The 25,057-nt window shown below is 39.8% G+C and overlaps 3 protein-coding genes across 5 annotated transcripts; all 3 read left to right on the top strand.

Moving 5' to 3' along the window:
* The first annotated feature begins 1,275 nt into the window (after positions 1-1,275).
* On the top strand, positions 1,276-11,887 carry LOC104449412. 2 transcript variants are annotated; one of them, XM_010063560.3, is made up of 11 exons: positions 1,276-1,571; positions 2,136-2,271; positions 2,376-2,558; positions 2,667-2,766; positions 2,861-2,891; positions 3,677-3,716; positions 5,104-5,256; positions 6,635-8,831; positions 8,983-10,321; positions 10,949-11,032; positions 11,392-11,887. In XM_010063560.3, exons 2-11 carry the CDS (start codon positions 2,213-2,215, stop codon positions 11,454-11,456), a joined length of 4,251 nt encoding a protein of 1,416 aa, XP_010061862.1. In that variant the 5' UTR covers positions 1,276-1,571; positions 2,136-2,212; the 3' UTR covers positions 11,457-11,887. The 2 variants fall into 2 exon arrangements, with proteins under 2 accessions (XP_010061862.1, XP_039172049.1); XM_039316115.1 differs by lacking the exon at positions 1,276-1,571 and adding an exon at positions 1,610-2,002.
* Positions 11,888-13,023: 1,136 nt separating this feature from the next.
* LOC104449411 lies at positions 13,024-16,490 on the top strand. 2 transcript variants are annotated; one of them, XM_010063559.3, is made up of 5 exons: positions 13,024-13,212; positions 13,812-14,498; positions 14,966-15,199; positions 15,488-15,579; positions 15,665-16,490. In XM_010063559.3, the coding sequence occupies exons 2-5, from the start codon at positions 13,851-13,853 to the stop codon at positions 16,290-16,292; spliced, it is 1,602 nt and encodes a 533-aa protein (XP_010061861.1). In that variant the 5' UTR covers positions 13,024-13,212; positions 13,812-13,850; the 3' UTR covers positions 16,293-16,490. The 2 variants fall into 2 exon arrangements, with proteins under 2 accessions (XP_010061861.1, XP_010061859.1); XM_010063557.3 differs by having other exon boundaries at positions 13,029-13,189.
* A 3,956-nt stretch (positions 16,491-20,446) lies between these two features.
* LOC104449410 (25.3 kDa vesicle transport protein) lies at positions 20,447-23,029 on the top strand. Its single transcript, XM_010063556.3, has 5 exons — positions 20,447-20,949; positions 21,067-21,227; positions 21,351-21,497; positions 22,084-22,160; positions 22,560-23,029. Exons 1-5 carry the CDS (start codon positions 20,762-20,764, stop codon positions 22,641-22,643), a joined length of 657 nt encoding a protein of 218 aa, XP_010061858.1. The 5' UTR covers positions 20,447-20,761; the 3' UTR covers positions 22,644-23,029.
* The last annotated feature ends 2,028 nt before the right edge of the window (positions 23,030-25,057 follow it).

Raw genomic sequence — 25,057 nt, 5'->3', positions numbered from 1 at the left:
CTTTAATTCCGAAAGAAACCGTTAAATGGTCTTCGATTGATTGCTTAAGGCAAGGGAGTGGGAATAGTCTGACTATTCCCCCGATCGTGCCACCCGGATTGTCGAAACTGCCCTCGCCACGAGAGCGATGTGTTCCCTTTTGATTGCAGCAGTACTACTGATGGCGACGTTCTTTTTGGGAGGGGGAAGGGGGTAGAGATAGGTGGGATTGTTTCCTGAGATGGCGATAGTTTGAACGTCGTCCGCTGCCGATTTAGCAAAATGGGTGGTTGCCGATGCAAAAGCTATTGTCGGTGGAGTCCCTAATGATGTGAATTCGATGAGCCCGACATCATCGGTTAACGTCTAGATTATGTGTACGTAAATCATATTCATCAATAGATTATGTAAATTTCATTTTATCCCACTGTACATATAAAATGAGCTCACTCTCGTTGGGTTTAATTGATGTTATTTTTTTGTCATCAAGATGGATCGTCATTTGATTGCGCCCATTAAATTGGCTCAAAATTGCACCAAATGCATGTGGGTTTGTTGATGCAATCCTTTTTGTTTTTTGGTCTGTGGTTTTTTGATGTCATTCGCGGGGTAAATGTGTTGAAGAATTTACGTAAATTGGTTTCGTCGATTGAATGGCCATAGTTAATGAGATTCATTGAGTAGAGACATTATTTTTGCAATGAGAGGATTGATAGGGCATGAGAATGAGAATAGTTTGTCTATAGTGTGGAGAGAAAGGAAAATCACATTTTTCTAAAAGAGGTAATTTCATTTTCTAACTTTATATATATTATATTCATTTAGTGAAATAAAATACTCCCTTAATCAATTGACCACTTAAACCACGAACTAGCTCCTAAAAACTTTTCTTTTAGGTAAATTAGTAATATATCATTTTAGAGGTAGTAAACCAAAAGAGAAATTCAAATTTTGAACACGCTCTCTCGTTTCTCAGTCAAAACGATGGAAAGCAACGGGCTTTCCTCCTTGACGCGAGCAGAATTCCAGGCGCCGCTGTTGGATGCTTACTGGGAAATTTTTGAAAAATGGGGAAAAATCTTCAAAAAAAGGAAAAAGAAAAGAAAAGAAAAGGAACTGTGTAGGCCGGGCATTTTGGTCATTTGGTAATCAGACTGGAGTCCTTTTTATCTTTCAAATTTTTGGCAGACAGAGAGAGAGAGAGAGTGTCCCGAATTCGCATAAAACAGAGCGTTTGTCCGAAGCGCAACCCCAAAAAAAAAAAAAACAAAAAAAAAAAAGGAAGGAGAAGGAGAAGGAGAAGAAGAGACGCACAGTTTGATTTTTGGTTTCTCTCTCTTCCCAGCTCCACCACCACTTTCTCTCTCTACTGTATCTTCAAGGTGTAGAGAGAGAGAGAGAGAGAGAGAGAGAGAGGTACATTTGAGAAACGAGTGAAGCAAAGATAATGCAGAGTCACTGTTAGGTTAGTTCCTCGAAGGACAGGTTGCTGGCTACTCCCGGAGTTCAAAAAATCCACTCCGAAGGAGGAAGGGCCGGTTCATCGGTGCGCGCGCGATTTGGATCAGCGGCGAGCAGCCGCCCCCGAGCAGGTGAGCCCGATGCGCGACGCCGCCTTGGCGATGGGAGCGGGCAATCGGTGGGGAAGATCTCACTCGATTGCCCGCGTCGGCCCGGGTCTCAAGCTCCGATTCGGGGGTTTCGGGAGCTCGCATTTCCGCGTCCCGCGTGTCCGCACGTGTCGTCGGTCGCTGTCCGCGGCCTGTCGATGAGTTCGAGTCGCGCTCGTTTTGTGGTTTTCTCGTCGGAATCAGATCTGGATTGTGTGCGGTGCCGTGGGGGTGTGCTGTGGGCGTCTTGTCTTGGGCCGGGAGCTGGAAGTTTTGCTGCATTTTGCTCGTCGATGGATTTTGATGAGATCTGTTGTGTCAAGATTGGTCTTTTGTCGGCCAGCTCGAGCAATTGCGTTTCTATTTGGTCCAGTGGACAGTGGACTTGCTGAATCATCTGTTCCTCTGCTCGGGTCGTGTGTTTTATGTTTGATTGCAGTTGCCTGGTTTGCTTGACCTTTTCTGTGTTGATTATCATCTTCGACTATGCTACATTGTGCCTTTGAGGTGCTTTTTTGGTTTTTCTGATTATGCCGACGGCTACAGGGATCTAGGGGCGGGGGATGTGTGTCCTGCTAAATGAAAGGGTGGAGGATAAATTGAGTAGATAAAAGCCTGGAAGAATGAAGTCGGAAATGCCTCTTGATCATGCTGTCTTCCAGCTCTCACCGAAGCGTTCACGGTGAGAGAGTCTTTCGATGGTTTTACGTAATCTGTTTTTCGATTGTTGGTGCTTTTATAGTTGCTTTTATAGTCTTGTTATACAAATGTTTCCTTTTTGGGTAGGTGTGAATTGATTGTTTCTAGCAATGGGAATTCTGAGAAGCTGGCATCGGGTTTGGTAAAGCCATTTGTAGCACATCTAAAGGTTGCTGAAGAGCAATTTGCCCGGGCGGCGCAGTCGATAAAACTCGAAACAAGAAAGCATAATGATGGGGAAACATGGTTCACAAAGGGAACTCTGGAGCGGTAATGCCCATGTCACTGCGTTTATCAGCCTGCTAGAACAACAGTGGTGCTGTAAACTTTCATAAAGTTGTGGGCATCTTTAATTCTGTAGGCACTGTTTGGTTTCAGGTTTGTTCGCTTTGTTAGTACTCCAGAGGTCTTGGAACTGGTGAATACATTTGATGCAGAAATGTCTCAATTGGAAGCAGCTCGAAGAATCTATTCAATGGTAATCTACCTTTCATCTTGGTGTAGAGTTTTCATGATTTAAATGGGAAGCCAATATCATTAATCTAGCTGACTTCCACAACTTACTGTCTCAGGGGTCTAGGGATCATAATACTGATGCCTCAGGTATGTCGTCCACCCTAATCAGGCCTGGCTTGATTATTCTTAATTCTGTTGGATATCTGAGCACAAATACTGAAATAGATTTTTTTCTCTCCATGTATATGGATCTATGTTTTCCCTTTTTTTGAATTTCTGGGGACCATCCTTGGATATTTATATAGATCCAGCTTTCTTTGGGGGATGTTCATGTGACTGAGTGGTGTGATATATGCAGTCACTTAACTGCAGCAATTGCGATTCTTCTCAAGTTTCTGCATTTGCGTGTCCCTGAACTATATAATGTGTTTATGAATTCCATCATGTAGTGTATATAAGTACTGAAGAGTTTGGATCAGGAACTGGGAATATCGTGCTGAGCAGGGGTACCAGAACGCTTCATGAAACTTGCGTGAAATATTTAAAGCCAAAAATACACTTCTTCCTTCGTCAGTCTCATCATCTCTGTTGTTTTCAAATATAAGTAATGTTGATTTCCCACATCCAAAAGGGAAGTGAATTTTGCCTATCAACATATGATAGGCAGAGATTGTGCAACAAATTAGTCACAGAACTCAAAATGAGTCATCCTTGAAAACAATCAATGTGGGATACAATCTCCACAATTCATCTTGTAGCACTTATAATTGATACAGGTTGTGAAGATGCACAGTGTAGAAGTGTTTAAGGAACTTGTTTAAGAATGTTTGAAGCTAATTGGATTCTCAATGCTACAACTGAAAAAACTAGGATCTGATGGGAAAACAACTGCTTTATATTTTAACTTTATTTATGATACATTCTTTCTGCAGGTGGTGATGAAGCAGGAATCGCGGCAGCTGATGCAACAAAGTAATTGTCTTTTCCTCAATTTATTAAAAAGCCAACTGACTGAAGTTATTTTTCTAAACTTCTGTAGAAAATCTCACTGAATCTGCAGGAATAATTAGTGTAGCTTTGCCTGTAGAGTTGGTCTATATTGAACTTGCCTAAGTATTCCATGTCATTTGCTTAGGGGTTTATAGCAATGTTGTATTAATGTAGTATCGCTCCACATAATAGCTTCCATCACTGGGCTGGATATTTTAACATAATCAAATTTCAGTTCTTCATGCCCCATTTAATGTTTCATTTTGTTTGTGGTTCTTTTCATTTATCTTAATCGCCATTTTTTCAACTCCATTGCATTCTTTATATGGTTTGATTTGATTTGTACACGTTGAGGAGTGTTAAAGTAATTCTTGTTTATTACTTTAAAAAAAAAAAAAAACCAATTCTGTTAACATTTCTAGCCCGAAAGCTTAATTATAAGGTGGAGAGAGACTACATGAGTGTAGATAATAAACACCTCCCTCGCCATCTAATTTTGTTGCTCAATCATATATTTCCATCGGTTTCTTTTGTATTCTTTCTGTGCATGGCAGCCACACTGGATCTATGATAGTTTCTGTTTGGGAGGGATTGTGGGGGTAAAGTTACATGTGCTTATGTCATATTAATAAAATACATTCATATCAGTTGCTATTTTCCACAAGTATTATTAATTTTATTTGAAAATTTGCTCCTCGAGAATTTTACAATTACATATGAAACGCCTCGAAGAATAAGTTTTGAATATCTGTTTGTACATCATTTTTGTTGGAAGTGGTCATTTAATTAGTTATCCAAAGGGAATTTAATTCTACCAAAGTAGGAGTGGATTCTTTGAATATTACTAATTGTAAGGCCCCCTGTAATCTGCTGTTGATGTCAGCCACAAAATATTTGGGGAAAAATTCCTCTTCCAGATTTTTCACACATAGTTATCTGTTCCTTTGTGAAATTGTTTAATTTTTCCCAATGACTTGGATTTTCACAACATGAGCTTTAACATGTTTGTTACAAGTGATTAATCTCCAGGGTAAATGGAAACAAGAATAGCTTCACTTTTTGTTATGCAGCTCTGGTTCATTTGTTTTACGGAGAGTACTCTTTAGTAGATATTGATTAGTCACACCAAGTATGGATGGTAGCAATCATCTTAGCCTATGGTCTTTATTTTTCTGAAATCCCATAAAGTCTCTTGCTAAGTTATATAGCTACTATCGAATATGTGCATCTGTCCATTCGTACACTCAGCTGTACATATGCTATTCTGTCATGTGCATGCATGTTTTGATTGCATGAGAAAGCTAGTTGAACTTTTTTCAAACGTCATTCTATTTCCATTTCCTTCTTCTAATTTCTTCTAATTATTCAGGAAGGAACTTCTAAGGGCTATTGATGTACGGCTTGCCGCAGTTAGGCAGGACTTAACCACTGCATGTACTCGAGCTTCTGCTGCTGGTTTTAACCCTGATAGTGTCTCTGACCTCCAACTCTTTGCGGATTGCTTTGGAGCTAATCAACTGAAGTAAGAAACTACTTCTATGTGACTGATCCTTCTGGCATATTTTTATTGAGACTCATGACCCGATTGATGCCTCATAGTCAGAATGCTCATGTTTTTCTTAATCTTGTATTTTCCAATAGAGTTATCATGCGTGTGAAGTTTCTCAGTTTGAAATGCTTCCTATAGAAGCCGGTGGAATGATCTAAACATTTAGTTGGGAGTACTATGGTAGTTTTCTGGCCCCTTTGTTTTTGGCATAGATACAGCCATTTCTTTTCTTAGCCTTTTGAACCACTTGCGACTTTTATGTTTCCTTTGATGTTTTGTCCTCCTTTCCACACATATAATTTCTACTAAAAGTGCATTGAAGCGTTATGTCGGTGTTGAAGGCTCTGCTTTATTTCTTAATGACATCTTTGCAAACCTGAGGCTTTGTATATTTCTGCTAAATGTTTGATTAATGATGAGAAGCCTTTGCTGGAAGAAATACAGTAGTTAATTGCTGAGTTTAGAACTTTAGCAAAGAGTATCATCCAAAATTGGGGTGTTGACACTTATGCCCCTACACAAAAGATTCACATTTAGTGGCCTCACAGATTCCATCCACAAATGCACAATAAAGATTATGCTGAAGTATCATGTAAATAGTAGAAGTTATCTATGGTTCCCATGACTTTTAAGGGTTTCTGATATAAAAAATTCCAATAGAGGTTTGTCCGTTTGATGGAGTGGGATTTCCCACTCGATGTGGTCATGAGCTCATCTTTTCAGCTGTTTTTGTTTATTTATTTCTGAGGATAAGAAAGCACCTTTCATCTTTGGCAAGGCAGAAATTTAGAAACTCCAATGTGTTCCATTGTCCTTGTGAAAACCTTTCTCCAAGCGAGGATAGAGGCCTCGGATGGCTGTACTGTTGTCTGATGTTGGTGTTTGCTGGGTCAGAATATATGTGCGCTTAATCAACTGAGACGTTTCTCACTGTTACGATCATCCACTTCCTGCAAAATGCATGTGACTCAATTTGGTTGACCGGTACAAAATTCTAATTTGTCCTGTCGTCTCCAAAGTTTATACTTGCTTGATTTTTATAGGAAGAGAAGTCCAGGGCAGAAGGAACTGCCATCATCCTAGTTTAGAATCACAAGCAGCCACGCAGATGTGATCGTTGATATAATGTTGGGGTTGTAATGATCTTAGAAGTCAGGGTACCACAATTTATGGCTGGGTCTTGTAAAATGATTAAATGTTTACTTGTGCAAGAACAGCTCTCAACTTCATTCTTTTTTCCGCTTAGTAATTTTTCTGTTATAATTTGTTAGACAGCATACTTCTGCAAGCATGTTCATACTTCTGATTCCTTTCAAGTGTTTTGATTACAAACTATGTTTGACTTGTGTAGTGAAGCTTGCTCCAAATTCCTGTCACTGTGCCATAGAAGGCCAGACCTGCACCCCTTGTGGAAGTCAGGTGCTGCTGAGAGAGGAATCAGATCTTCATGTGAATCTGACATGTCCCTTGATGATCCCACAGAAGATCAAACTGCACCCTCTCGGCCCCTGTTAGTGCATTCAAACAGACACTCGATTGACCAAGAGCTATGTGCTGCCCAAACTGTGGGAAATCAGTCAGACCAATCAAAAGCCTCCGCTAGTCAACAGACCAAGGCCTCCACTGCATTTCCTACTCGAAATGATAATTCGAACGAGAAAGACATAGAAGCGAAAGAGAAAAAAGATGAAGAATCACCACCCATCCAGATAAGTCAACCAGGTAGGCGTCTCAGCGTTCAGGACCGCATAAATCTCTTTGAAAGCAAACAGAAGGAGAATTCTAACAGCGGCAGTGGTAGCAAACCTTCTGTGGGCAAGTCTGTCGAGCTGAGAAGGCTCTCCTCTGATGTTTCGTCAGCACCTGCTGCAGTTGAGAAGGCTGTGTTGAGGAGATGGAGTGGTGCAAGTGATATGAGCATTGACTTGAGTGCTGACAAGAGAGAGAACAATGGCGAAAGCCCTTTGTGTACGCCCTCCTCAACTTCTATTTCTCAGGAAAAACATACCATTTCTTCTGCTTTGTCTGAGGATAGAAACCAAAAGGTTTTGACTGATAGCACTGGTTCTTTTAATAGTGATAGTAAGAGTGACTTGGTTAAATTTGGCGATGCTGGACCGAAAGAGCATGCTGAAGTGCAGAGCACTGTCTGCTTATCAGGAAAAGAAGATGAGACAGATGGTGGAAGCACCAGTCTGAAGGATCTAACAAGTTCAATGACCCAAACTAGACCCTTTACTGGTAGGGTACAGCAGATAGGGGTAAGCAGTCAGGAGGATGCAGAAGAAAAGGTTAACTCCTTAGCAGGAGGTGAAGGTGGTGGAAACATGGAATTGGCGGATGTTGAGGTGCAACCGATGGGCTCTGCATATAAAAAGGAAGGAGCTGGGATGAAAAATCAGGCTGCTTCCAAGAATAAGACTGGAGGTTTCCTGAGCAGGGTTGGGGATGTGACATCCAAAAGTAGAAGTGGGAGTGGAATAGATGATCCTGTCATAAAAGATCCAACGCAGGTTAAATCCCATCGTAGGGGTTTCCATGGACATTCTCGATCTTTTTCTGGGCAAATTGAAGGTGGTGTAGGACTTAAAGCTAGAGAAATGCAAGACAAAGGAATCGGTGGGGATCGATTGACAACTCAACCAAAGTGGAGATCCCTTACCGGGGAATCTGAAGAAGCAGCTATGGACTTGGTGGCACCTGTGGAGGTGCAAACCGTGGCAGAAGAATCTCATATCCCAAAACTGAAGTTTCAAAAGCCAGTTACAGCTCTTTCTGAACAAATTAGGAGGAGTCATTCTGAACACATTAAGAGGACTCAAGGAAAGAGGGATGAGGGTGGCTCCTCATATGTGAATAGTAAATTACCTTTTCCCAGTAGAAAGGCTCTTGAGAGTCAAGAGACGTTGACTATGACTTCATCAAACCCAATGGAGCAAGTTCAGAGGGCACGGCAATCTAAAGGAAACCAGGAACTCAATGACGAGCTTAAGATGAAGGCTAATGAGTTGGAAAAGCTCTTTGCAGAACACAAGCTTCGCCTTCCTGTTGATCAGTCCAGCTCCGCCCGAAGAAGTAAACCCACTGATTCCCAGATAGAACCAGTGGCATTGCAGCATAAGAAATCAGCAGTCCAAGAGATAGCTCCTGTTAAACTGCCTGAGAAGAACTTAGCAATTGACTTAAGTGGGAATTCAGATAAGGTGGCGGACTTCCATACTCCTCCGTCGATGAAGGTGTTGGATAATCAGGGCACCGATACTCTCAGGAAGACCTTTTCTGACCTTAGTTTCTCTGATGATTCTAGAGGAAAGTTCTATGAGAAGTACATGCAGAAAAGAGATGCAAAGTTGAGGGAAGAATGGGGATCTAAAAGGGCAGAGAAGGAGGCAAAATTGAAAGCCATGCATGATAGCCTTGAGCGAAGCAGAGCTGAAATGAAGGCTAAGTTTTCTGGTTCAGCAGAGAGACGTCAATCACTCTCAAGTACTCGTCAACATACCGAGAAACAGAGATCTTTCAATATGCAGTCAAATGTGAAGGAGCAGGTACTAATGTGAATGAGTTTTTGAAAAACCCCAAAAATTATTGGTAGGTAAAGTATGATGGATTCTGCTGTATTAAACTTGCAACCAAAAAATTTGGCCGTAAATAAATTTTGAGGGACTAACTTCGGTGAAGTTTTATTTCTGATGTCAGCAAACTGATCTTGTTCAAAGTGAAGAGGAGGAATTTGAGGCATATCCAGATGATGGTGTTTCTAAAAGCAGCCAGATGAAGAAGCCTTTTTCAAATCGTAACTTGTCTTCGTCAACTCCTCGCAATTCAGTAGCACCGGGTTCAAGGTCTTCAGTGAGAGCTTCCAACTCTATTTCTGGTAGACGTAGGGCACCGTTAGAAAACCCTCTTGCACAGTCCGTCCCCAACTTCTCTGATTTCAGGAAAGAAAACACTAAACCCTCCTCCGGCATCAGTAAAGCACCAAGTCGTTCACAAGTGAGAAGCTATGCTCGAAGCAAGAGTAACGGCGAAGATTTGCCGCTTGTCAAGGAAGAGAAAACTCGGCGATCCGAGTCTTTAAGGAAAAGCTCTGCTGGTCCTGTAGAGTTTAAGGACATGTCTGCTTCGCATGGTGATGTGGCTATTTTGGCTTCGCTGGAATTTGATCAAGAACAGATGGATGTTCCAGACAAATTCTCAAAAAGTGGTAATTCAAAATTTTTCCATGGAAAGGGTAATGGAGTGGGTCCTGGGGGAGGATCTAGCAGTGCAAGGAAGGCTTCAATGAAATCTGAAAATTTGATGAATGATCACGATTTTGATGACTCAGATTTTGTGGATGACGATATGGTTGACATGCCAAAAGAGGAAGACGATGATGAACCTGACATTGTAGCAGTCCAAGATTTTGCCAATGGAAATTCGAGGTTGAGCCGGGACTCAGATGATTCAGTGAAATCTGGGTCTGAAAATGATGATTCATTGAGATCTATTTCTCATGTTGACCCTGCTTCTATTAGTGAATTTGCTGCGTCTGTGCCATCAAAATTCCATCCGACAGGTTCTCTAAAGGATTCACCCTGTGAAAGCCCGGTCTCGTGGAATTCACGTGTTCAAAATTTGTTTTCCTACCCCCATGAGACTTCAGATATTGATGCTTCCATGGATTCTCCAATTGGAAGCCCTGCATCATGGAACTCCCATACTCTGGGCCAAGCAGAGGTTGATGCTGCACGAATGAGAAAGAAATGGGGGAGTGCGCAGAAACCTTTTCTTGTTGCTAATTCTTCCTATACTCAGTCTCGCAAAGATATGACAAAGGGCTTCAAACGGCTGTTGAAGTTTGGCAGAAAAAATCGGGGGACTGATAGTTTGGTGGATTGGATATCTGCCACAACCTCAGAGGGAGATGACGATACTGAAGATGGAAGAGATCCTGCTAATAGGTCATCAGAAGATTTGAGGAAGTCAAGAATGGGATTTTCCCAAGGTCATCCATCTGATGACAGCTTTAATGAGAGCGAGTTAAATGAACAGGGTAAGTTTCCATGGAGTGTGACGTGACATGTGACCTGATGGTAGAGAATTACTCCTTGTGAGGTCTCTAGTTTCAAATTGCTTCTAGGTTAAATTTCTGGTGGGCATATTTCGGCTAAATATTATCATTTGGTATCATCGGTGGGATGCATGTCACCTGAGATTAGTTATTTTTTCTTTCCTAGTTTAATGCCATAGCTTTTGCTACCAGGGTTTCAGAGGCTGTTAGGTTGCTATGAAGTCTAATTGTCATTTTTTGAGATTTGTGTTCCATTTGGCATCTGTGATGTTGCTGCCGAATGTCTGATAGACTTGTCTGCTCATTTGCATCATGGATAGATCTGTAAGGAGAGGAGGTGAATGATATTCTGTGTTTTTGTTGATTATCTTACCAAATATATCAGATTTTCTGTGAAATGACCTCGTAATTCTCCCAAGAAAGACTTTTGATTATCGATTTACCCTTTATTGTGTCATCCCAATGCTAAATTACCAGGATTGTTTTGTCATTTCTGACTGCTGTGGGTTGTCAATTTCATCTATGTAAGAACTTTTTTTAGTGCATCAGAAACAGAGACAAGCTTTATGTGGGTTCTCAAGTTGATGGAATATCTCTCTTTTCTTGCAGTTGAAGCCTTACGTAGCTCCATACCAGCTCCTCCTGCAAACTTTAAACTGAGGGATGATCATGTATCAGGAAGCTCTTTGAAAGGTGACTTTTTCCACTGATAGGGAGACTTTTTTCTTCCTTTACTTAAGATTATATTCACAGCCTTTGTATATTATTTGCCTGTCCCAAGATATCTTTTCCTGTCTAAGTTGTTTTGACCCCTTGTTGTGTGGGATGATCCCACTTCGTTGGAAAGAGTCTGTCTATAAACTGTGATGGAAGAGCCTAAGGGGACTTACTCTTCTAAAATTAGATTAGCTCAAATGCGCCTCAATTTGCGACTCATTATTCTTGACAGATTTACGAGAATCCTCGATTATGCCCCCAATTTTTTCAGATATCAATAGCCCAGCTGATTTTATTTCCATAGTGTGTTGATATATGAGTTGGGAAATTTGCAGCCCCCAGATCATTTTTCTCTCTTTCAACATTCCGGAGCAAGGGAAGTGACACGAAACCTAGGTGATCATCTGTAGTTTGTAGCCCGAGGGCATGCTTGAAATCGTCAAGGGGTCCACTGGAGAGGCTGCTGTCAGACTCAGATGCAGATGCTTGATATTGGCATGATGTAGTCTTCTGTGTAAGATTCGTTACTATTTGAGTCATGTATATCTTTGTGAATGTCCGAAGACATTCTCGTGATTTGGTCAAGTTATTTAGGTAGTCACATGTTGAAATATGTTGTATATTTGTCTTGAACACGAGTACGCATTTTGGCGCAACTTCTACATGATTTTGGTAGTCCAGGGGCTTTCCTTTTGCCCTTTATATTCGTAGCTTTGTGTGATGTACATCAGGTGGGACACTTGTTAGCGTCAAAGTCGTCGACATTGTACCGAGATAGATGGTTCCGCGGAGCAACAGCTTATAAAAGATGAGGATTGTTTCTCTTTTTGACTTCTCCTTCCTTCCAAATCTGCTCCGCATTATTTGGTTTCGTACTTCTTTCCAGTCTCTTACGTGGCTCTCTGATGGTACGGATATGATTCTGTTTGGCGTTGGTTAGCATAGTGTTTGACGAACTTTGAAAAGGCGATGTGACATGATATAGTCGTAAAATATAGAAGATTTTGAAGAAGTGGTTGAAGGGTTGTTTTTCCAACTACTACGTGGTCGTTGAGCTTTATTGAATGGCGCTAGTGACCGTCTGAATTTAATCAGAGCCGCTCAATAATTAGTAGTTGACTAGCGGAGACAACCGTTCGATACAGCTTCACTTTATTAGATGGTGCACCTAATTGATATGCTTCATTGTCATATTATGCTCTGAATATCTAACGTTTAATTTAGTGTGCGATACGTGACATCCACTACTAGTCGAGTGGTTGATGGTCGAAAGCTACATACACTCCGGGAATTGGTCAAATTATTTGACTTCTTGAATCCACGAAAGGGTCTCTTGATACCTCACCCCTAGGGACAACATATGGAAACCATCAAAACGGGCAGAACCCATGCTTTTGCCCACAGCAAATAGCGTGCTTTCTACAATTGGAAGGGAGGAATTAAACCCTTTTTAGTGATTCAGACAGTTGAGTGATTTGTAAACCATCAGGATTTTGAAACAAGACCTTTCACTACTTTCCCCTTTTAGCCAACTAAACCCGACAATTCGAAAATGAAGGCTTTTTCAGCGAATTGGAAAAGAGGAACGGGGACAATGAAGGGACAGCAATGCAAACTGTCTTTTCAATTTGAAAATCGCATTACCTTTTCCATTTCGATTGATGATACCATGGATGTTGTGAGTGCACTGTGCCCTGTTCTCGTCTATGAACCGTGGAGTGTGAGGAAAGGAAACTGGAATGTCCTCACCCTTCTTAAAAGAGATATCTGACCATATAACCAACCGGACTAAACTATCCGTTTATATGTAGTAGTGCATTACACATAGCTTAAATGAGAGGAAAATATCCGACATTTTTGGGGCTAAAATAAAAGATCCCTTTCAAACTAATAAAATTGCCTTTTCTCTTCTTTCCTTTCTTTATTTTATTTTTTCTTTTTGAAGGCATCATTATTTTCTCTTGGCTTATAAGCCAAGACTAGTTGGTGCATTACGTGCCTGGCATGCAAAGTTAGAAGGATTCTCCGGTCATCAATGGCCACCACGACCAGAGAGACCTCCTCTGTTTCTTCTTCTCTGTGCGGACTTACCTTCTGAGTTCCTCTTGAACTTATCTCCTGCATTACACTCAGGTTCTTTGTCCGTACTCTTTCAGGCAATATTCGCTTCCAATGTTCAGCATATTCTGATATTTGCAGCCTTATTTTGAAGGACAGAAAATTATGTTAACTTTTTGTATGCATCGATTCATGCGGCTGTGGCTGGTCTTCTGAAAATTCGAGCTTCTGTTTTTCTCCTCCAGCAATTAGCGTTATTAATCATTAAATATATAAGCTTCTTGCTCCTACGGTATTTCCATGTCAAATGTGGTGCATGGTGTCCTGTGTTAATATACAAATATGTTGGTGTATTATGTATGCCAGTGCATGCGTTCTTTGTGGTCATGTTCTTTCGAGCGGTTATTTGAGTCCAAATAGTTGGTACTCTTTCAGTCATAACTGGACTCTGGATAAAGTTTTGCTAAGTTTTTCCTTAAATGATTCCCTTAAATGATTTCTTCAGAATCATAACCATCTTCCAGCTCAAATTCTGGATATTTGCTTGCTAACCGAAACCAAAAGACTGCTAATGTCTGGCAGGTTGATGTGCTTGTTAAATTGTCCCCTTCGCATGCGTGCTTGTGCTGGTATGTATTAGCTAGGGAGCCTTGCAAAGCTAGACTTGTTCTGAGCTTGACCCAACCTATCTCTGCAGGAGATCTTATTCATTTCTGGGGAGCAAAAGATAAGATAAATGGCATCCCTTACGCCAGGAGTGCTTCTAAAGCTCCTTCAGAGCATACACTCCAATGTCAAAGTTCGTGGAGAATATCGATCTGTCCTCCTACAAGTCATTAGCATCGTGCCGGCCTTAAGTGGATCAGAACTGTGGCCTAACCAAGGGTTCTTTGTGAAAGTATCTGATTCCTCTCACTCCACATACGTCTCGCTATCAAAAGAAGACAATGAACTCATTCTGAACAACAAGTTGCAACTAGGCCAGTTCTTTTATGTTGATCGAGCCGAAGCAGGCACACCTGTGCCTATACTAGTCGGGGTAAGACCGATTCCTGGGAGGAATCCCTTTGTGGGAAATCCAAAAGACTTGATGCAAATATTAGAGCCACCTGAAGGGCCTAGTCCATTGCAAGGTGAAGCAATTAGTAGCACCAAATTGAATGAGCAAACAGAAAGAAAAGAGAAAGATGAAACCGTGAAACAGAAGTTTGTTATCAAAGAAGAAAAGGTGGCTGTCGCATCAAGGTACATGCAGGGTGTTTTAGTGTCCCACAAAGTTGGTGAATCCGATTCAAATGGAGGGAAGGCATGTGAAAGTGAGAATGGGGGGTCTGGAAAAAGGGCTGGCTTAGCAAGATGCAAACAGCCAGAGCTTAAAGATCAGGTTTGTATATGGACTCCATTGAGTCCAATCTATCGGTCTTATACAATTTCGAAGGCATCTGCCATAGTTCAAGATGACCTTCAGAGCTCTTAATATGCTACTGGTAAACAAAGGCGTGTTCTTATAAAACTAACGGAATGCCCTTGATGATAACTCCCATCATAAGTTTGTCCTGTTTTTGGGATTTGGAATTAGTCTGATTTGGCCTGAAAATGAATGCAACAGAAGTTAGAATTGTTCCCTTTCTAAAACTTTAGCTTCTAGGTATCCACATAGGCGTACTAGGAAGTACTCTAGGAGTTTATATCAGATGGGGTAACGTGAGAGCTCGGGTGACGCACAACTGAATCTGCCATCTGGCGAAGCTGTATTTCCTTTGTCAAAGTCACTAGTCCTTCTAATTGTTTTCTGATGCCGTGATTTTGAAAACTGAGAAAATAAACAGTTTAATGATGCTAGCATTGCAGACACGTCCATCTACTCCTCCTAGAAGTCGTCCTGAGGCCCTTGCATTGAAGCCAGATGCTCTGATACCCAACATGAGGGATGCCGCTGCACCTCTGAAGAGCATGCCTAAACGTGCTATAAGTAAGCAAGAAAACATGCACGCAAATCTGCCTCCTGTCAATAAAGAAAGGATTTACTCCTCCGAGTCAATGATGTGGGCCTCTCTCCCTCCCAGCCTTTTGAAATCTGGAAAGGTACTCCTTTTTCCTCCTCCACCTGCTGGATTTCACTATGTTTTTGAGCAATTTTAACTGATGTAATTGTCCAGTCCAGGGACGTCTGAGAATTGAACTCATCATGGCTCTTGTCTGTTCGACAGGCTTAAAAGAAACTGTTCTAGCGTTCTGCATAAGTACCAATTCCAAGTAGAGCACTTACCAACAGAAGCATGCTTTTGTTACAAATTATTTGAAAAATGGGGATACACAAAGTATCTGCGAACTTGCATTATTTTGCCTGATAGTTCATTCTCATTTCTGTAGGAGATGCTCAAAAGGAGAAATGTTGCTTCTTTAGTAGCAGCAGAAGCTCAAAAGGAGGCATCAGCAGCTGGCACTTTGATTAAGTGCCTCAGGTAATTGTTGTTATTAAGGAAATACTTTTCGTAAGTTGTTGCATGTTCATCATTAAAATTTTTAGAGACCCTTTCGTTTGCCCAGCATGTTTGTGGATCTCTCCTCGTCTACTGCTGCAGAGGACCCCCATGGTTCGCTTACCAAGTTTTTTACACTCCATCAACTAATCGACCAATTAAACCAGTCGACATTGCTAAGAAATACTGTGCTTCCGTTATCTTCTCATTCTCCCACTACAAAAATCGAGAAACCTAACAACAATGGAGTCACAACTCCTGGAAGAGGTATATTAAAGTCCTCAAAGCCTAATCTTGAGATAACCGTGACTGAGAAACTGGAATGGGCAAAAGGGGATGGTGCTAGAGAGATTAAAGAGATGAGACAAACCCTCTTACAGGAAACAGAATGTTGGTTCTTAAAATTCCTGGAAGGAGTGTTGGACACTGGATTTCGTGCCAGTGCCCCTGAAAGCAAAGGCAAGGATGCTTTTGGACGACGGGCTGAGACAAAGAATAACCATATTGCTGTCACGTTATCACAGCTGAAGCAAGCAAGCGAATGGTTGGATAGATTCAGAGGCAAATTACAATCTCAAAACAGCGGACTCCAATTGGAGACTGTTGATAGACTAAAGCAGAAGGTGTACTCTTCTTTGCTCGTACACGTCGAGTCAGCTGCGACAGCTCTAGAGACCAGATCTGATCGTGGTTAAAATCAGGCAAACTGGATGATGTTGTAAAAGCTTGTCTGCCTGCTTCTGCTTATGTATAAGTTATGACAATCAATGTGGCATTGCTTGATACTCTGAGAATCCAACCAATGTTATTGGTGATTCAGCTAACTCTATCTGATGTTCATTAAATTATTTTCCAATTCTTGAATATATATGTTTGAAGGGTCTCATAATCTAGCAGACATTTTCCTGGTTGCTTTCTCATATGAGCACAAGAAATGACTTTTACTGAATGTATTTTCATGTCATGTAAAGTACTCAAAACATCCTAAAATGAAATACCTTGCTAAAAGGAAATGTTACTTACCTGATAAATTTCCAGCATTTGCTCAATGTTATCATCATTTTGCTGGAGTCAAGATAGGAAAAGAAGCCAAGCTGGAGAGCCAGAGCACATGCATGGTTTTCTGTTCAGATCATCAATTCAAAGATGTGATCAATTTCCGCATGTGCCCTGCTTCTCCAGCATGGCGATAACCTCTCCTCATTTGCCTTCTTCTGCTTGCGGGTCAAGGGCATTCTCTTATGCATCCAAGTTTTGAACTTTAAATACTAACAGAAAGTGACTAAACCAGCTACACCAAGTACACTTTATAGCTCAACATTGAAGAAAAAGGAAGAATAAAGTTATGATTTTCTTTTTTAGTTTCTTTTAGCGAATGAGGGATACATGTGAATAGATATAATACAAATCCATGAGTCGACAATGTTACTTAGGTGTCAGCAGGTGAGTACAGCTTAGAGCTGATAAGCTGACATGGAATCCAGAGTGAAAACTCTGCAAAAATAGTTTTATGGGTGGGTGGGTGGTTGATCTGTGTGCCTTCGCTTATGGAACGAGCTCATGATCATGATCACGTCGTCCTTGGAAAAAAGCAAAAAGCCATTGGCATGCCGAACTACCCGAAGTTGGGTGTAATCACTGTTGAGAGTGCCCCTGACAAACTTTTAGGTGCCTTCGGAGCACCACATTTCTATCCACTCAAGCGGATCACTATGTGTCAAGTTTCACAAATTTTTTTTTCCTTTCAAAGAGATGATACTTTTCGCACGATGATTAGCCTGGGCCAAGGTGACGTGTGACGGATCATGGTTTTGACATGTTCGATCCCGATATTGGTGAGTTGAGGATCCAATCAGATTCGAGCAATAGCATGTGGTGGCAAAAGAGGAGCTAATAGTTTTGAGTTAGATTTCGAGTGGGTAGGAGACAATTTTTTGGGTACACTAATGCATCCACTTAAGTGAATGCTTTTTTATGAGTATGACTTCAAAGTACGAGTTGTATGAAAATTATGACGTTATTTCTTCCTATTTATCAACTTCTCCCTTTGGTTATGACAAGAAAAGGAAACATCTCGGGCACAATGAGAGCAGCATACATAAATTTTTCTTTCTTAATTGAAAATTTTGTTTGCATCTGAATAATCCTTTTAGTTTTTTAACAAAGACGAAAAAAAGCCATACAATTTCAAGGGAGAATTACCCAAAAAGTCTTAAATTTATTATAATTATGTCATTTTAATCATAAACTTTTTTTAAGCCAATTTAGCACTAAACCTTTTGCAATTATGCCGAATTTGGTCGGCCATCTGAGACGCTAACCAACGCTTTGGCCAACGTTGATGTAAACAATCTTAGATAATATTTTATTTTTCTCAAAATTTTTATATATTTTATTTATTTATTTCTTTTTCTTTTTCTCTTCTTCCTTCATTTCCTTTTTTCCCCTACACTGGGTGAGGGCCATGAGCCTCACCGGCCATCGTGGGAGGGAAAGAAGGAAAAGAATGAAGAAAAGGAAAAAAAGGGAAAAAGAAAAAAAAAAAGAAAAAAAAAGTTCCAAAAAATAAAATATTATTGAAGATTGTCCACGTTAGTATCGACCAAACATTTACATGAGTGTCGACCAACCGAATTTGGCTGAATGGACTAAATTGGTATAATTACAAAAGGTTTATGATTAAATTGACAAAAAAGAAAAGAAAAAGAGTTTAGGACTAAATTGTCATAATCATAATAGGTTTATGACTTTTTTAGTAAATTTCTCCAATTTCAAAGTTCCTATCTATATCATTCTTCATTTAGGCCTCTAGTACTCCATGAAATTGAACGGTCAAGATGTATTTTTCATTCTATCAAGGAAAAATGATAAAAATGATCCTTAAATTTTGGCTAAATATGCAACATGACCTCTTAATATTTAATTTGTTTAATATGATCCCTGAACTTTACTTTAAAATGTCTTATGGTGTTTAATGTGATCCATGAACTTTTGGTTCATGTTCAATTTCGTCCATCAATTATATGAAAATATTTAATATTATTCCTAAACATGTATTAGTAGAAGGGTAATATTGAACACTTTAATATAGTTTAGAGACTAAATTGAATATGTATCAAAAGTCCATGAATCACATTGAATAAATTCAGAAATCACATTAAATAAATTAAAATTTTAAAGACTACATTGCGTATTAGGCCAAAGTACATGGACTATTTATATTATTATCCCTTCTATCAAATGAGCAGAAGATGCCTTAATCAAATTGTCTCCTATCTTTTACCTTAAAACAATATTTCCTAAAACCGAAGATATGATTTCAGTTAAGATAAAAATAAGATCATCATCATAATTGTGGAATTGTCTACGTTAGGTATTATACAGACCAACATTTTAAGATTAATTCTAATGCCTTCTCATTAAGTCCGAAAGTTTCGTACAGATTAGCTTTGATTGAGTATGATGTGAATGTATCATTTAAGATGTATTCAAAAGAAATCTTATTAGAGGGAGATTTGATTGTACATTATCGAATTATAGTGAGAATTATCGTGTCCACATGAACGCATCATAATAAATGTTAATTTAAGTGCATATGAAATGAACAGAAGCAAATATGAAGTAAATGGAAGCAAATAGTATGGTTAGATGATTAAATAGAGTACAATTCTATAAGCTAATAAAAGATATATAAGTGGCTTAATTTAGAACAAAAAAAAAAGCTGGGAAGAAAACAGAAGACTAACGTCTCTTTTATTAGAGGGTCAATTCCATAAAAAAGCATGAACTTTATGTGTTATCCCAAATCTGGCCCAAACTTTATTTTGTCTAAAAAAAGACGAACTTTAGGGGTTGTCCCAAATCTGGCAGAACTTTATTTTGTCTAAAAAAAAGCACGAACTTTAGGTGTTGTCCCAAATCTAACCCCAACTTTAATTGAGACAAAATAAATTAATTCTATTACAAATAGGCTTTACATCTCTATTTAACTATAAGATGCACACGCTTTTAATATTCTCGCTTTAAGGTAATGTAATCTTCTATTTTCAACCCAACTTCTGGCGTTGCAAACAGTTTACCAATTGTTAATTGATCTAATGGCCCTAGCTATGTGTCTTGTCCCTTGGAACTGAAGCCGTTGAATTATTTTTCCCATGAGAATCATCTGTAAAATTCACCTCATTGGAAGACAAACTTAAATTTAACACTTTCTCCAAACACTCGAATGCGCAGCATTATTTTCTTGTGTTGGATATTATTCGACGTGGAAATGCCATGTCGGATAACTGTGGAATGAGGGTTAATGGATGGCCAGATTTGGGACACATATGAAAATTTGTGCATTTTTTTAGACAAAATAAATTTTGCCGATTTGGGACAATACTTAAAGCTCGTCTTTTTTTAGACAAAATAAAGTTGGGTGATTTAGGATAACACCTAAAGTTCGTGCTTTTTTTTTGAGACAAAATAAAGTTCGGGCCAAATTTGGGATAACACCTAAAATTCGTGCTTTTTTATGGAATTAGCCATTTTATTAGACTAAAAAGAAGAAAAATAAAGAGGGAAAGTGAAAAATAACGCCCAAAGAAATCGCGGAAAATCTTATGTTTGCCAGGAAAAGAAAAAGGAAGAGATGTAATTTTGGAAACAAATGAAAAACGAACAAAACCACAAAAGGAAAAAAAAAAAAGTAAAATTTATAACGGAGGAATTAGCTCGTTTCTCTCTATTTTTTTCTTTTTTTATTTAGAAAAGGTTTATATTTTCTCCTTTTTTTTTTTTTTTTTTTCCATTTAGAGAACGACGGTTTTGTGGAGGCATTTTTCATTAATTAGCCAATTTTTGCTGCTTCTTGAGTGTCCTCTCCTGGTTCAAAAACCTAGAGAGAGAAAGAAGAAGAGAGAGAGAGAGAGACGGAGACCGCAGGAAATTCATCGACGAGAGCCGCTCGTCTCCGATCCGCCGCCGCGCGATCGCCGATCGATCCGGCCGGAGCCGTGCGGAGATCGGTAGGGTAGATTGCCGAATCGGGGCTGGACCTCGCGACCCGCGATCGGGATTCGGCACGGAGGTCCTGCGCGCGATCGGATCTGGTGGGATCGATTTCGAAGGGCGTAGAAGGAGAAGAAGCAGGAGGAGGAGGAGGAGGAGGAGAAGGAGGAGAATGGTGAAGCTCACGATGATCGCCCGCGTCACCGACGGCCTCCCGCTCGCGGAGGGGCTCGACGACGGCCGCGACGTGAAGGACGCCGAGTTCTACAAGCAGCAAGTCAAGGCGCTGTTCAAGAACCTCTCCAAGGGCCAGAACGAGCCCTCCAGAATGTCGGTCGAAACCGGCCCTTACTACTTCCAGTATCCTTTGTTCAAATTCCTGTCTTCTTTTCTTGTTGTTGTTGTGTTTTTGGGCATTGATCTCTTGAGTTCCAAGCGGGAGGATTTTTCGCGATTCGCCTTAACCCAAGGTCTCAGCTACATCATTGAAGGGCGTGTCTGTTACTTGACCATGTGCGATCGATCTTACCCCAAGAAGCTCGCGTTTCAGTACCTGGAGGACCTCAAGAATGAATTCGGGCGCGTGAATGGGGCGCAGATCGAAACCGCGGCTCGGCCGTACGCCTTCATCAAATTCGGTAATCCTCTCGTTTCCCGTGGAATTGAAGTCGCAGGCTTGATTCACTTGTCATGCATTGCTCATACCACGCCATGCTGCGCTTTGATTTTTGCTTTTTGGTTTTCTCTTTTTCTGTCGAAAGATACGTTTATACAGAAAACAAAGAAACTTTATCAGGACACTCGTACCCAGAGGAACATTTCGAAGTTGAATGATGAACTCTATGAGGTCCACCAGATTATGACCCGCAATGTCCAAGAGGTACTTGGCGTTGGCGAAAAATTGGACCGTAAGTTTCCATCGTAAAATCCTCTCCATTACTCTTTGATGCATGCTTTTGGTTTCAAAAGTTTGTACTTTGAACTGATGCATCGCATTCTAGCATGTAATTACTCGTTTGCCAGCTGATAAGACAGACACATCTGGCAGCGAATTTTAGTGCTCTCTTCTTTCTATCATGTGAGTTTGACATGGGATCTTGCTGAATCTTCATTGAAAGGGGTCAATTCCAAATTAATCATGCATGCCTAGTTGAGGGCCTTTACTGGAAGTTTGTTGTGAAAGAGAGTAGCTTAGGCCGGAAGTCTCTATGAACCTGCCTCTTAGTCCACACTTTGTAGTTGATATATGTGTGGTGAAACAATGAATGCTGATTTCCATGCTATCATGCTTTAGCAGTATGCTTTGCAGCTGCTGTGTTGTGGGCAGTTCAACTGCCTCTCTTTCTGCAACACTTTTTTCTCTTGATTGACTTGTCTGACAACTTCACTTGTAGTTCCACACTTGGGAGCACCCATTAGAATGCATTTCATTCTCATAAGTCTGGAGATATCTCATGTATATAAATGTAAGATTTTTTACCAAATTTTTTGCAGAGGTCAGTGAAATGTCTAGTCGGTTAACATCAGAATCTCGCATATATGCCGACAAGGCCAGAGACTTGAATCGACAGGTGATCTTATTTGTTGACGTTGGAATTTTCTATATGTGTTGATGCATTTGACTGATTTTGTTACATCCTACTAGATTACTTGCTATTGGTCGGATTGCAATCAAGGTTGTTTTTTATTTGAATTCCTGTGAGCATTTGCATACGAAGATGTTGTATTGATTAAGTCAAGTGACTTAACAAAAAAGCAAGTGGCAGTTTTCATTTCAGTTTTATCAATGATAGGTTTGCATTTTTTTGGACTGAACAATTTCATGCTTGTTCTCTTATTTAGGATATTTTGTTGATAGATTCATCCAACTCCATGTGGTATTCCATTGCTTTGTGCCCAATTGCTGTTATGTCAATTTTTTAATTAAACAAATGATAGATCTATTGCTGAATTCTACCACTTTTATGCAGGCACTAATTCGAAAATGGGCCCCAGTTGCCATTGTTCTGGGAGTGGTCTTCCTTCTCTTCTGGGTCAAATCAAAGATATGGTGATGTGACTGCCTTGCCTGTACTTCTGTTCTACTGCAGTGGGCTGCTGGGTTGCTGAGAGATTCATTCTCAACGATTTTAAATGGGGCACGGGATTTTCACAGAGAATCATATGCGTTCAAAAGTTAGTGTAGTTCTTCTAATTGCATTTTGTATTGGATGCTTCATTCCTTATGCAGTTGTGGCAATAGATTTGCCATGTTAAGTAGTGAATAGAGAACCCTCCCTTAAGACAGGAGCAACATCAATATCTTATTGTCGACAAACTAGCAGAGTGTTTTCCGTACAGGAGGCTGCGTATAACTTTTGTTCATCAATACCTATAATCATCTCTTATAGTACTGTTGTCTATAGCTTTATCATATTAAGATTATGTTAGGTTTCATGCCCCTTTTTTATCCCACCCTCTTTGTTTTGGTACGTTCTTTCTTTTGTTCTTACGTCGACATGAGATTAGCCACGAACAAGATGTTTTCGTGCAGCACTGATTAGAGTTCCAGCTGATGAATTTCAATTGTCTACTCTCTTGTTGCTTATGTATTGGATTCTGTTGGGCTCCTCTTTCTTAAGAAAACGCATCTTTTAGATTGTTTTGTTTTGTGAATGGTACTCAAATATCGAAAATTTTGGCGAAGATGAAGATTGAAGTTCCATATACATAATATTGTTTCCTATTTGACACTTTCGTGTTGTTATTTGCGTATGGATCAGAAGGCGTAAGCTGGCAGTTTTAGGTTTGCAATCAAGTTCGCACGAAAGACTTCATTTTTCGTTGATCATCATGATTTTTTTTTTTTTTTTTTTTTGTCTAATCTTATCCTATATCTATTAACAAGCCATTGTGTGTGTTGTGTGCTATGTCCTGATTGCGAAACTTTACTCTATTTATGCATCCTTACCTCAACTCCCCAAGAAGGTAGGGAATCGAACTCCCTATCTCACTCCTTCCCAATGCCTAGTGTGCACCCTCGTTCCCATCGCCTTGTTCACCATGACGACTCTCCAAGAAATTTTTCTACTTATGCAAGAGTTTTCCATTGAATTTGTTTGGTGGAAATAGTAAATGAAGACCGACTATCTTCTTCCTTCGACACTGGAAATTATTTCTCTGAGCCTCAGAATTGTCTCTAGCTTCGCCTACTGCATCAAATTCTTCCTCGACCGTTCTGTCAAAGTAGGCTTTGCATGTGTATTTTGATGCTGTGATTGATGAGAAATCGCATTGATCAGGAGTAAATCATATTAACAACAATCAACGCACTTCTCAAGTTAGATTATGCGTCCCGACTGTATCTTTTCTGCTGGAAATTTGTTTACCTTGCTTCGCTGGAGTACTCTTATGGAGTTGCGTTTGATGTACTAATTTGTGGAGCTCGATTTTCTCTGTACTTTGTACCGAGCAAGTTGGAGCTCATGCAAGAAACTTGAGCACGCGTTGCTCTAGAAGGAGCAAAGGAGAACTGATTTTTACCTGCACAAAGAAATGTAAGGTAGAGACAGTATGTAATACAGGAAAGTGGGTCAAATTTTCCTCCCCCAACGCATGGATCATGCTAATTTACCTCAGATTCTAAGATTGTTCCAGCCTTACCTTAGTGTGAAACGACCAAAATTACTCACAAATTGAGTGTGAAAGGTTTAACTTTGCCGGAATTCTTTTTATTAGGGCTTGTTTAGTAATTATTCTACTTATGAGAATAATTTTTGTTTAGAAATGATTTTTTTTTATTATGTTTCCTGGACAAGTTTCTGAGTATTTGAAAACATTTGATATCTATCTAAAATTTCTATTTTTAAGATAGAAATGCATTTGGTAAGATTTCAAATTCTTTTTATAATTTATAATTTTATTATTATTTTTTTTTTTTTCTTCTCCTTCTTCCTCTTTGGTTGGTTGCCGGCAATAGGCTTGATGAGGCCGATAGCCTCGTCGGAGCATCATTGACCCTCAGTGAGGCCGAGCCTCGTTAATTGAGCTTGCCCGGTAGCTAGGCGAGGCTTGGTCTCACTAAGGTCAAGCCGATGACCGGCCAAAGAGGAAAAAGGGGAATAAGAAAAGAGGGAGAAAAAAAGAAAATAGACTTGATTCTAGAGTTGTTATTGAGAATAAAAAAATATTTTTTTTTTTTAATTTCTTGATTTTGTTTCAAATCTATTCCTACGAACAAATTTGTTTCGTGGAGCAAATAGTGGTGCAAATAATAACAATTTCTATTAAAAAATAGTTTTTTTTGTACTCCCTAGAATAATTTCTAAGTAAAATAACTTACTTGGTAACTATATAAAATTTATATTTCCGAATAGAAAAAGAATAAGAATGAGTTTAGTTTGTTCCACAAAAAGAATAAGAATGTGTTTGACTACTGCCCACCATCGTTGACCGCTGACAGTTGGTGGGTGGCGGCCGCTATTGATGA

Source organism: Eucalyptus grandis, chromosome 6, assembly GCF_016545825.1.
Source record: "Eucalyptus grandis isolate ANBG69807.140 chromosome 6, ASM1654582v1, whole genome shotgun sequence".
NCBI classification, from domain to species: domain Eukaryota; kingdom Viridiplantae; phylum Streptophyta; class Magnoliopsida; order Myrtales; family Myrtaceae; genus Eucalyptus; species Eucalyptus grandis.
Note: the sequence above shows the minus strand (reverse complement) of the source record. Positions and strands in the feature narration are given on the sequence as shown.

Bases quoted from the DNA above. Each gene is read 5' to 3' on its own strand.
- LOC104449412 (XM_010063560.3), top strand. From the start codon at position 2,213: ATGAAGTCGGAAATGCCTCTTGATCATGCTGTCTTCCAGCTCTCACCG. The intron at 2,892-3,676 runs GTATGTCGTCCA...TTCTTTCTGCAG, and splicing joins TCATAATACTGATGCCTCAG to GTGGTGATGAAGCAGGAATC. The intron at 10,322-10,948 runs GTAAGTTTCCAT...CTTTTCTTGCAG, and splicing joins GAGCGAGTTAAATGAACAGG to TTGAAGCCTTACGTAGCTCC.
- LOC104449411 (XM_010063559.3), top strand. From the start codon at position 13,851: ATGGCATCCCTTACGCCAGGAGTGCTTCTAAAGCTCCTTCAGAGCATA. The intron at 14,499-14,965 runs GTTTGTATATGG...CTAGCATTGCAG, and splicing joins AGCCAGAGCTTAAAGATCAG to ACACGTCCATCTACTCCTCC. The intron at 15,200-15,487 runs GTACTCCTTTTT...TCATTTCTGTAG, and splicing joins GCCTTTTGAAATCTGGAAAG to GAGATGCTCAAAAGGAGAAA.
- LOC104449410 (XM_010063556.3), top strand. From the start codon at position 20,762: ATGGTGAAGCTCACGATGATCGCCCGCGTCACCGACGGCCTCCCGCTC. The intron at 21,228-21,350 runs GTAATCCTCTCG...TTCTGTCGAAAG, and splicing joins GTACGCCTTCATCAAATTCG to ATACGTTTATACAGAAAACA. The intron at 21,498-22,083 runs GTAAGTTTCCAT...AATTTTTTGCAG, and splicing joins CGTTGGCGAAAAATTGGACC to AGGTCAGTGAAATGTCTAGT.